A 12,439-nucleotide genomic window follows, 5' to 3' on the forward strand; every position below is an offset into this window, starting at 1 on the left:
TGTCAGTTATGTTCATGTCATGAATAATAAATTGGCAGTCATATTGGACATGCCTGCCAATTTTTTTAAGCAAGGAAAACGGGTGAATATTTAGCAAGAAGAAGAAGAATCCTGCGAAAGGTGCTTGACAACTATAAATATATTGCATATTCGTCGTCGAGACTATAATTAACTGATTATACCGGAAGCGAAGCATAAAAAGTGATCATTACAAAAGAAAGCATGGTTCATTACCTGAGTTCAAGCATGGTTATCTCCCGTCTATAGAGAGCGCTGTGTTATCATGCCTATCCTGAAGCGAGATTTACTCCCCCGACCCCTTCTTGAAATCACGCACGCCCATCTCAGCGATCTTAACCCTGCAAACTGCACTAGCTAACATGGCTGCTGTTCGCAAAACGCTGTCACTTTCCAGAAAAGTATGGAACGGACGCTTTTTAAATCCAGCGATTGTAAGACGTGCTACGTTTAAGTTTCATTTGATCATCATTTCCAATGCTTGGTGGAGAATTTTTGCTGTATTGAACGTTAATAAATACTGCAGTATAGTCCACGATAAGCACACAAGGTCAACGTAACGTTAGCTCGCTGTCGGACTAGCGAGGCAGGCTAAAATGTATGTGTAACAAGCGAGCTGTATGAAGTTGTTAGCTATCTACTGTTTAGAAACTGTTCGAATGAATGAGCTCCTGAGCGGAAGCCTGCAGTTATTAACTTAATGTTGAACTCTCGAAATTAATTTGCTAGCTCGGTGGTTTACCTGTCCGTGACTTGAGTGCGATTACAGGCGAAAATGCGTAGACATTTATCAGTTAGCTATCAGTTTGCAATAGTGATACCTTTATTGATTACGAATTGTCAGTTTTCTAGGTAAGGCGTGGACGTTTACCTTCGTTTCTTTGAATATGCAATTTTCTGTAGCAATGCATCAGTACATTCCTCATTTCATCCTGTTCTCTCACTTCAGGCATTCGGGACAGGCCACAGTCGAGAGAAGTTTACGTACACTGTGAGTGACAGCATAGAAGTATGTTATCCTTGAACATCAAATTGCTACTATTAGGTTCAAGTAAACCTTTGCTAAGGTTAACCAAATAGTCAAAAGTGTATGTTTAACATTTTTTGTACTGACCAAAATGTTTAAAAGATCCTCCTGGTTATTTAAGTTTTTCCTTCCTCTTAAACAAATATTCTTATTTGGCCTTGGGCTCCTGTTGTCATTCTTAACTGAACTTCTCTGTCTTTGTATTAAATGGGTGTGGAGGGGTGGTAGGGAATGGCTCCATACTACAGGTACACTCATTATTTCTGATGTGTGCCAGGCCTTTTGTTGGGTTGGGTCTGCTGTCTCTCTCTGGGAATGAATATATTATGTACAAGTTTATTTCCTCCCCCATAAAACTTATTTTGTACTTTGGGTGTTTCACTCTCTTATTAATGGTTGTTCTTTTCCTTTGCCTGATCTTTCTTTTCTTCCTTGTCCAGGGACAGATTATCGTAAGTACCGCAACAGTAGCACGCCTGCGCACATTCAAACGGTTAAATTGTGTTCACAGGGTTTTGCCCAGCGATACCCACATTATTAATCTGTCACTTATTGGCACACTTCCTCACTTTCTCGTAAATCCATATACAAATAAACACATGATAAACTGATGTAATAGATTGTGCATTTAGTGTGAGTTAAAATCAAGACAACAATGCTGAATACTCTCCACTTTATTTTCATCTTCCATCTTTTGACTGTTGTTAAGATTAGCCTGCATTATCTGCACAGGTCTTAGCAGCTGTGAGCTTGAACACAAAGGAAGTATTGGCCAGATAGCAGGACTTAGCAGTGCAGTTATTTTAGTTGTCAGCAAATGGAGTTCAATTATGAATGTTGGATGGAAGGTAAAAGTGAGGTGGAGAACCTAGTTTCAATAGAAACACAGCGCGTCATTAATCGGAGACCTGTCTTTCCAGCCTCCCCCTGCCAAGTACGGGGGCCGCCACACGGTGACCCTCATACCAGGAGATGGGATTGGACCAGAGCTGGTGAATCACGTTCGGGAGTTGTTCAGGTCGGTTCAGTTTATGACCACTCATCACATGCATGCACACACATTTCAGAGTGCTAGACTCCATTTACAACTGCATTCTTCAGGCACCTCTTCCAGAGGCCAGATTTTCTTTAAAATTGGTGCAAGTGGATCAGATGTTTTCATATATTATTTAACGACATTCATGACTAAGATGTGCTGTACGTTTGTGAAAACAAAGTAGATGCCTTCTTATATGCTGAGCTATTACTTACTATCTTAGATCCAATGGGATTGGATCTAAGATATGCAGACTGGGTAATATAGCCAATATATGTTTTTTCCTTTCCATGGTCAGAGGGCTGTGAGTGTATCTGTAGCCGGCCGTATTTGGCCCCTGGCCCGCCAGCTGAATAGCCCTGACTTACTGTATGAGTCACACTGCAGATTCTGAAGCAGTAATGAAGCAGTTCTGGGTTGTGCTGTGTCTGGCGTTTGTGTGGGGCAGGGTGGGGCGCGCATGCGTTTTCGCTCGCGAGTCCCCGTAAAAGCGTGTCGGGATTCTGTGCCGCAGGTTCAGTTGTGTCCCTGTGGACTTTGAGGTGGTTAACGTGAACTCGGGGTTGGACAGCGAGGATGACATCAACAACGCCATCACCGCCATCAGACGCAACGGAGTCGCGCTCAAGGGTCGGTGTTTGTGTGTGTGCGCGCGCGTGTGCGTGACTTAATACTGCATGTACAGGCCATGGACAGATTTGTAGCTGGTCATGCATTCTCTCAGCAGTGGTGCTGTATATTGGATTATCTACAGTGTTACTATGTGTGCTTTAGTGTTATTATCTCTTGCCTTTATTGTGTTTATATATGCAGTTAAGTTACACCTGATATGGATGTAAGTACCCTCAAATTAAACAGTCGGCACTTTAACCTAGTCATAGTTTTATTTCAAATCCAATGTGCTGGAGTGCAGAGCCAAAAAAAGAAATTGTCACTGTCCCACTAGTGTTGCATTTAACTATATTCATACGTATATAAATATAACACATACATGTATATGTATAACCCCACCCTAATTAAGTGTTGATTCTCTGCAGGCAACATAGAGACCAACCACAGCATGCCCCCCTCCCACAAGTCCAGGAACAGCCTGCTACGGTCAGCACCTGCGCTTGTGTTACCATACCTGCTAACCTGTGTACAGGAGGAATGGTCAATCAGTTACACTGTCCTTAGCCTTTAACTCCCACAGCACATGTCACAGCAAGTTTCAGCTCACCCTGGAAGTACATGGAAATACTGTGTCAGAGTTAAAGAAATTAGGCATTTTGTGACTGAAGATGAATTAAATGAATAAATGACACCATAGTGGTAATTTCCCTCCAGAAGCCCTTGTTTGCATGCGGAAATGTATCGCTTTACAAGTATTTACATTTTGAATCATATCAAAATAGTCAATCCAAACACTGACACACCGACTCATTGAATCCAGACGGACATTTGCAACACTCTGTTGGGCTTGGTCAGTTGGAACGGTCATTGTGAGTTTATCTCTGACTGTGTTTCTCTCCTCTATGTTTTTCAGTACAAGTCTGGATCTGTATGCCAACGTGATGCACTGTCAGTCCCTCCCTGGAGTCCAGACCCGACACAAGAACATTGACATTATCATCATTCGAGAGAACACAGAGGGAGAGTACAGCAGCCTGGAGCATGAGGTGTGTGTGTGTGCGCATGTGTGTGCACGTGCATGCATGTGTTTCTCAGGCTGAATGCCATTTGATCTGTGCATACATGATATGTGTGTATGTGAGAGCATGTGTGTATACGTATGTTTATAATGTACAGTTCTGTGTGTGGCCCACATTCAGAGTGTGTCAGGAGTGGTGGAGTGTCTGAAAATCATCACTCGAGTGAACTCCCTGAGGATCGCTGAATACGCATTCCAGTTGGCCAGAGAGAAAGGTCGAAAAAGAGTCACTGCTGTTCACAAGGCCAACATCATGTGAGTCAACATCTTCACATCAACTCCTCAGCTTTGCATAAGCCTTTGCCTGGACCCACTTCCAATACACACTATTGTACTGGTATCTAGCTGCATGTCAGCTGAAGACAACCTGCCTAACCCTACAAAAGCAGTAACATGCCTGATGCTGGAACTAGCAACCTTCTGTTCACAAATCCCAGTTGTGTTAGTCGTTCAGGATGTGTGTTTCTCAGTCTCTTCAATGACATCAAACTCTGTTCTGGAGGGCTTCAGTATGTACAAGTTTTTGTGATTTCCTTTCAATTCGCAGCCAAATCAAGTCTTGGGAACAAGGAGTGTGGACCCTTTAGCATACCAGTGACTTAGATTGAGGATTGAAGTGCTGAAACTCACAGAAAAACCAGCAGGCACCGTGTCCCTAACATTAGTTTTAGATCTGTAGTTTAGTGTGACTGCAGAATAGTTCATCTGCGGCGTAACTCAAACTCTGCAATCCCCCCCACACAGGAAGTTGGGTGATGGCTTGTTCCTGCAGTGCTGTAAGGAGGTAGCGTCCGGGTACCCCGACATCACATTCGACAGCATGATCGTGGACAACACCACCATGCAGGTAACAGACTGCTGCAGGACACCCGGGGGACTCTAATAGATAGGTGATCACGGAGCTTAAAAAATAAAAATAAAAAAAAACCCTGTTTCGATGCATTCCAAGGAAAAAGTCATTCTTTTCTCTGCTGTCCAATCGCATGAAAATAGAGGCGGGCCTTTATTCTGCTGTTAGCGTCCACTGGAAACAAAGAAGATGGAAGAGAAGTTAGTCATTGCAGCTTCTGCCCCCCCAAAGGTGTACGATTTCACAAATGGTGGCTGCCATGACTAAGTAAGTGGTGACAAATTAGTGCCATGATCGATGTAGATGGTAAGTTATTTTCAGGTGAAATTAGTTATCTACTGCCGTTAAAGACACCACGCCAGTGATTAACAGGAGCGATGTGCGGTTGCCTAGCAATGGCAGAAAGGACATCTCTAGTTCCTTTTTCAGGGTCATCTTCATAAAATGAAGATAGGCAGTATGCGTCACGTCAAGCCCACAAAGCGCATCCTGTGCAATTGCAGCCTTAAGGTGCAAGATTACAAATATGTGAAGGAAAATTCTTAACAGAACATTCTAATGTTGATGTAACAGTCACTACTGGTCAGTGAGAGCAATGGAGTTCTAGAAAACAGAGTTAGAATTTTGAAAAAACCTACTCTTCATAGGGTTAAGTGGAGTATTCTTGTACAGTGAACTTGTCATGACTTGTTTACATGGAAATCTGTAAAGTTCTGTAACTTTTGTTAAGGGTATCGCTTGCATCAAAAACAATGTGGCTGTCTGTTCAGTGGCACAGATGGGCAGAGAGGCTTGTGGAGACGTGACAGAATGGTATGCGAAGGAATGGCATGTGACCGAAAGTCGCTCTTCCTCTCTCTGATTGGCTGTTTCCCAGCTGGTGTCCAAGCCCCAGCAGTTCGATGTGATGTTGATGCCCAACCTGTATGGCAACGTGGTGAGCAACGTGTGCGCCGGGCTGGTGGGCGGGCCCGGGCTTGTCCCAGGGGCCAACTACGGCCGGGCCTATGCCGTCTTTGAAACGGTGAGTGGACGGGCGGCCAAGGAGAGGGGGGAGGGGGCGTGGGGGGCTCAGGGATGATCTGGATTGGGTGTGTGATGAATCGCGAGGCTCCGCCCACCCACACTGGGTGCAGTCTGTGATGAGGTAATGCAGAGCTGGAGAAGAGGATGGAAGGATCACAGAGGAGTGAAGGTTCCATATGATTTAGCCTCAACGTGACACCCCTGCCAGCTCAAGTTCAAGTTGAACTTTATTGTCATGTGTACTAAAAATACAATGAAATACCTGCACTCTGGCTCTCTTTGCCTTAACACAAGGAATGCACAATAACATTACATACACATGATAACATTATACAACAGAGGCGAGAGCAGCTCATAGCGAGTCGCCATAGTACGGCACCATCTTTAGATCTTACGTGCTTGGAAAGTCACCAGAACGCGTTCCAGAAACCACTTCCTGGAGATATAAAATGACAAACCACTTCCTGAAGACGGAAGTTGACAGAAACAATTTCCTATAGACCAGGGGTGCACAACTCTGATCCTAGGTAGGGTGGGTCTGCATGCTGGTTTTTGTTTCAACCAGTTACCTTAGTTTTACTTTGCTGACAGATCTGTGTACACTTGTTCACACCTGTACTTTAGCACAGCAAAATCTTTAAGATCCTGGCTGCAGCTGGTACTGATACAAATGTCAGATCACAATGCGATTCAGCGAGTTAAATAATTTAGAGCAGAAGTTGGCACAAAATCCTGAAATGGTCCGGCCCTAGTTGTGCATCCCTGCCGTTGACAGATGTTGCTAGATTTGGGGCTGGAAAGAGGGACATTAATCTTTATGCTTTATGCGCTTTGTTTTTGGACATGTTATAGAGGCATAAATTGTGGGCTATGTTTTAATACCTTTGGAGGAAGCATTTCCTCCCAAAGCACCATTTTGTTTGTGAACTTGGATAACTTTAGGTCTTATGGAAAAATGAGAATGTTGGCGATGACAGAACCTGGCAGTATATCTCTCTTTCAGGCAACAAGGAACACTGGGAAGAGCATCGCCGAGAGGAACATTGCCAACCCCACGGCCATGATTCTGGCTGGCTGCCTGATGCTGGACCACCTAAAGTAACTTCCTGTTTAGTCTGGGAATTAAACACCGATTCCACTGCGTCATATAGCTCAAAGCACCGAGCAAAGCAAACAAGACTGACGGGGAAAAAAGAGGGAAAAAGATGGTGGCTTTCTCCTTTATTTGTGCTGTAAAGTAGCAGGGCAGGGCACGGCACATTGTCAGACGGCCATTCCAAATGGTGCCCAGTCATGGACTGCATGCACTGACTTACTGAATCAACACGTGGAATCACTGAATTCACACACTGATCCGCTGAGCCAATGACTCACTGAACCGACTCACTGAAAACGGTGCTGAATCAATGAATCTTCACACAAGCTCACTGAACACTCACACACAATCCATACAAGCTCACTGAACACTCACACACAGTCCATACAAGCTCACTGAACACTCACACAGTCCATACAAGCAAAGTCAGTTCTGCAATCTCCTAAGCTGTTTGGCTCTTGAGCACGAATCATTCAAACGAGTTTTGCATGTACATGCATGCACAATATTGTCTCACACTTGACCACCTCAGACCAGCTTTAGTGGGTATCAGCCAAATTTATTACTCTGCCATTGCTATTGTGTGGATTGAGCAATAATCTAATGTTCATGTACAGTGGACAGTTGATGGAATAATATTCAGTTCATAATAACACCATGTTCACATGCACCCTGAACCTTGTCTTACAGGGATTGCACTGTAATTGTGATTGTACTGATGTAGCCACTACTGAAATGAACAGTTTTCCTTCTTCCTTGCATTATCCTTGTTATTAGCTCATTTATATAACTAGCATTAGCCTTAATTAAGCACATTTGGATGGGCCTGTTGACTTTGGTAGCACAGAATGCTTTTGCACTGAGAGCACAGCCCACATTACCCTTTCTAGCACAGTAAAGAAACAGGTAAGTGTTTTGGCTTTGTCAGCACGTTTGGATTCACCTGCTGTTTCTATGGTTTCTGTCTTTCACAGACTGCATGCTTATGCGACCATGATCAGAAGCGCTGTCCTCACCACCATGAATGAGACTCGGGTACAGTAAAATATACATTTTTAAAAATATTTAACTCAACAAAACCTTTATTAGCTTCATTCCCTCTGGATGTTCCTCTCTTTAAAATTATTTCACCCCCTTTTCTTCCTGGTTTGGAATTTCCAATCATATTTCTTGGTGCTCACAAAGCCCAAATTGGGCAAAGCATTTTGGTTGAATCACCAGTTTGAGCTGGTCATAGTGAAGTCTCTCTGCCCTCAGTCTGTCTCAAGTACCATAGATATTGTAATTGCACCTTCTTATTGCTGCTTAGTGCATGAATCTATCAATTGGCTGTCACATTTTGTGTGGCATGCACTTTGATAGTTTACCTGTCAAATCTGCTTTATAGTTAATATTGTTTTAATTGACTGTGGTTCCTCCGCCTCTCTCTCTCACTATTTAGCTGCACACGGCAGACATTGGGGGTCAGGGCACAACCTCTGAGGTGGTCCAGACCATCATGAAGATAATTGAACGTGGTGGCCCCCTCACCTCCGAACACCACTGAACACGGTGCACAGGTAACCCTCCGCTCTACTGAACACAGCACACTGGTAATCCTCCGCACTACTGAACACAGCACATTGGTAACCCTCCGCTCTACTGAACACAGCACACTGGTAATCCCCTGCACCACTGAAAGGGCCTTGGCCCCTGTAGTGATACTCAGAGATGAGGCAGTCCTGTACATGTTCAGCAGTAGCACCGGATGTTGGGGGGAGAACTGTCACGTTGCTAAAAAGGCGTTTAGAGCAGATCTCAGTGTGAATGATGCACTCACTGCTCCTCCTCTCTCTAGGACGGAAGCCAGGCCGTGGTGTTCTCTGGAGGACCTCTCCACAGTTCCGCGCGCTTGTGCCTGCGCACACGCCTCTCTGTGCTAAGCAGAGCTTCTCCTTCACACCGCCTCGCCTGCCCACCAGTCCCTGAACAGCAGGGGGCGACACGTCTGCGCAGACCTGCACACGTCACCTCGCTCCTCAACACGTCACTGTCCTGTTTCACTAACTTCGAGTTGCTAGAGCGAGTTCTCCTGAGCCCCATGGGTGGGGTTACCTGACCTGTCCTTCACTGACTCGCGAACCAATCAAAAGACCATTCTTGGCAATCAATTTCTGTGATTGGTTCAAATCAGTGAATCACTGTCAGACCATGATGGCGCCACCCATTTGAGGGGGAGAGGAGTCCTCACTCTACCATCCTTATTTAAAAAAACGACTATACTGTACAACTGCTTGGGTTTCAAAGTAATCAAGTGCATTCCTGGATCTACTTTTAAAATGTGCTGTCATTGAAACTGCTGCTCTCACCTTTGCTACAAAAGAGAACAAAACTTGCAGTGCAATCGCACTTCTTTGTATGTCTTAAATGTACCAAAATGGTCTATTTATTGGAGTAGACAAATAAATACTGTACTCTTAATGTCAAATTCATATCGAACAGTTACAGCCGTGTGAACTTTCCGTATTTTCTGGCCTTTGTCTCACATTTACCAGAAATGCAGCATATGCGTGTGTTCGTTGTTCTACAGTGTGCGTGTTATATGTGCTTTGCAGAAATGGCTTTAATATACTGTACTGACAGCAGAAGCGGGTCATGTTTTTCTAGCCCAGCTTCCGTGCGTTCTGGTTCTGGGGTTTTGTTCCGGAGGGTTCTTCGGCCGTTATAAAACATCCGATTAAAGTTACTGGTTAATGATTGTTTGTCGCGTTACTTTTGTGTCAATACTTCGATATTAAAGAAAAAGGACCAGCGCTTCGCTTTAGGCCCTGGTGTTTATAAAGCATTTGTTAAACATTGACATTGTTGAATGTTTGTTTTTCCTCCACGCGTCACCCCATCTGTTCAGATTGGGCTAAAAACAGCATCTCTGTGTGGCCTGTGTTGCGGTTCTGTGACTGCAGCTGTATCGCTCTAGCAGTGACCTGCTTCAGGTCAGCGCAGCGTCCCCAGCCTCAGGTGTTAAGCTGCGCCGTTGCGCATCTTTTTCTGAGGCTGCAGCTGAAATCTACAGCAAGGCTGCGAATGCGACTAAGGGGTTGCCATGGCAAACAAGCCGAGGCAGTACTGGGATCTGCACAGTCTTTGCTTCTCTTCTTGTATTTATTCATGAATGTACACAGGATAAACAGTTCATTAAAGTGTATTTCACCATACTTTGGAGGCTGGCATTAATGTGAGCTTATACGCACACTCAATAGCTTACACGCACACACACAAACACACATGCACGCACGTGACTATGCACGGGGCTGATGGGCAGCTCACTTGGTAAAACCACGGTCTCAGGTCAGTTCCGGCTCATGACCGTGCAGACTGTGGCTGGCAGCCCTGTAGGGGCGGGGCACAAATGTTTTCCTGTCGCTCAAGGGATATATGGGAGGGATTCAGTCAGCAGGGGTAGCAGTGTTCATTGCTCAAGCAACTCCTGTCCGGGCACGCGTGGCTAGCTCCCTGCGCATGATTGGGTCTCCTCCACCCCCACTCGGCACACACGCTGCTTGTGGCTGTTGTGTGAAAAGAAACAGCTGGCTGACGCCACATGTTTTGGAGAACTACAAGTTGTCTTCACTCTCCCAAGCCGGCAACAGGGGGTGTGTATGAGCACGCTTACACATAGTTCACAAATTGGGACATTCCATATTTGGGTGGGACTGGAGACGCCAAACACATACATGCCGGACAAGAGGCAGAGTCACACACTACACGTCCTACACTACCCTATTAAAAGAAGTTCTATAGTGTTTCCCAATTTGGGTCACACAATGTAAAATAATCTTGAAAGAACCTAATTTGGCTCTGTAAATAAAACTATTTCACCTGCTCAGCTTTGGTTGGGCTATTGAATATATCAGACCAACTAACTGCTGCACTTCCTTCTGTAGAAAGAGTACATACTTTTATGTCATATTTTAGTTGTGTATTTTGATTTAAATAGCCTTACAAAAATGGCTGTATCAAGACTTAAGCTGGGCTAATGAGAGCTGAAGGGGAACTCCCCGATTTTGAGCGCTGGAAATAATTAGGTTACCACTGGGGGGCACTGAAACCGCACTGATTTTAAATTCTTTAGCATGGGGTAGAGTTACACTGATGCCAAATGCAATTACATAAACTGGTAACTTGTGTTTACAGGTGTAGTTGGCCTGCCACTTACCGAATTACAGCGTAAGTGCACAGGTTAAAGCCAGGATAATGTAAAGAGCTACTTTCAATAACTTCTTAAACAAACTGAATGAACAGCAAATTGGAAAACGTTTCCCTAAACCCTATGCGAGCACGGTCTCAACGGAAAAGGAAAACGTGCCGTTTTTGGGATCACTCAGGAATGTTCTGAAAGGTCAAAACGTCTAAAAAAAACAAAAATAAATGGAAGTGAAAGTGGAAAAAATGTTTGCACAGGGAGCTCTCTTGGGACGAGCGAGCAGCCGATAGTTCTGCTCCGAACGCCAGAGGAGCAGGCGGAAGATTGAGCGCTCTCGCAGTGACGAACAGCTGGCGGGATGCTTTTAGACTCATCTGCACCGTGGTGCGGAGCGGCACGTAGAAGCAGCACAGCGCGTCCCTCAGTGTTGCTTCCACACCGGTGCCCTTCGCGTATCCTGCACTCTCCACTGGGTTTCTGAATGGGCCACATTTGTTACGCAGCTGTACTTTGTTTCATTCTTGAGTAAGATCATTTCTGTTCATAAATTCTGAAGTAGAAATCTTTTTATTGATAGGACTATGGCTTTTACGGCCTATCTATATATATATATATATATATATATATATATCACAAAATTACTTACAAGATACAAGGACTAGCCCTTACCATTCAAAAATGTCCTTATCAAATGCTTTAGTGGATGTTCCATGTCCTTGTATTTGTTTCCCCTCTTATTTTTTCTCATATATGATTCTCCTGCATGGCGGTAGTTGGGATATTTTAAGAACCGCCCTAAGTCTGAACTTGCTTTGGAAAAGATATGTCTGCCTTAAGTAAAATTTTTCAGCCTTTTGTATACAGCCTTGGAAAAATTGAGACCACGTCAAATTATCAGTCTCACGGTTTACGTGTCTGAGTAAAGTCTAACTTCTGGTGTTTTTTTTTCATGAACTATTGACCACATTTGATTCTAATTCCAAACATAAATACTGTCATTCAGAACATTTATTTGCAGAAAATGATACCGAGTAAAAACACTACAAATATGGTGTTGTTATAGATTGAATAATGAAAACTGACACGTTTATACCCACAAATAAATAATGAAAATAGCAGTGTCTTTGCTTAGGAAGGATATCAACAATCAATATTCAACAATCAAACCCTGATCTTTCTTCAGAAAATATGAGGTGGTCTTTTAATAAGTTCCAGCTCTGTATTAATATGCCCTCAGTAGAATCTACATCCCTGTGAAATAAAGGTTAAAGGGATAGTTCACTTCCTGGGGTTTACGATATTATTTCAGCTTTTGTGCATGTTCTCAGTTGGCCTACACAGTTTTTGTATGAGATGAAGGCTATTTTGGATATTTTCAGAAATTTCGGATGACTTCCTGGCTTTACTATGGGTGGTATAAGGGCATTGGGGGTTTATGTTCTAAAGTAAGAAAATGCACTCCATGGAACTCCAAACCAGCTTGTACAGTGATACCATGTTCCCAGAGGCTGTA

At 44.0% G+C, this 12,439-nt stretch overlaps 1 protein-coding gene and 1 long non-coding RNA gene across 3 annotated transcripts in view; one reads left to right on the forward strand and one right to left on the reverse strand.

The window, feature by feature from the left end:
• The first annotated feature begins 306 nt into the window (after positions 1-306).
• On the forward strand, positions 307-9,484 carry idh3g (isocitrate dehydrogenase (NAD(+)) 3 non-catalytic subunit gamma). Of its 2 annotated transcripts, none has more exons than XM_035382190.1 (14): positions 307-452; positions 968-1,027; positions 1,486-1,497; positions 1,966-2,063; positions 2,596-2,711; positions 3,119-3,179; positions 3,607-3,739; positions 3,893-4,026; positions 4,516-4,618; positions 5,499-5,645; positions 6,651-6,745; positions 7,718-7,778; positions 8,185-8,302; positions 8,581-9,484. In XM_035382190.1, exons 1-13 carry the CDS (start codon positions 381-383, stop codon positions 8,287-8,289), a joined length of 1,197 nt encoding a protein of 398 aa, XP_035238081.1. In that variant the 5' UTR covers positions 307-380; the 3' UTR covers positions 8,290-8,302; positions 8,581-9,484. The 2 variants fall into 2 exon arrangements, with proteins under 2 accessions (XP_035238081.1, XP_035238082.1); XM_035382191.1 differs by having other exon boundaries at positions 968-1,009.
• The window catches only part of LOC118207968, a 34,494-nt gene continuing 26,075 nt past the window's right edge, over positions 4,021-12,439 (reverse strand). Inside the window, exon 3 of the long non-coding RNA XR_004761488.1 lies at positions 4,021-4,795. This is a non-coding gene — a long non-coding RNA (uncharacterized LOC118207968). The remainder of the gene's footprint in view (positions 4,796-12,439) is intronic.

The sequence above is a fragment of the Anguilla anguilla genome, chromosome 11, assembly GCF_013347855.1.
Source record: "Anguilla anguilla isolate fAngAng1 chromosome 11, fAngAng1.pri, whole genome shotgun sequence".
In the NCBI taxonomy this organism is placed as follows: domain Eukaryota; kingdom Metazoa; phylum Chordata; class Actinopteri; order Anguilliformes; family Anguillidae; genus Anguilla; species Anguilla anguilla.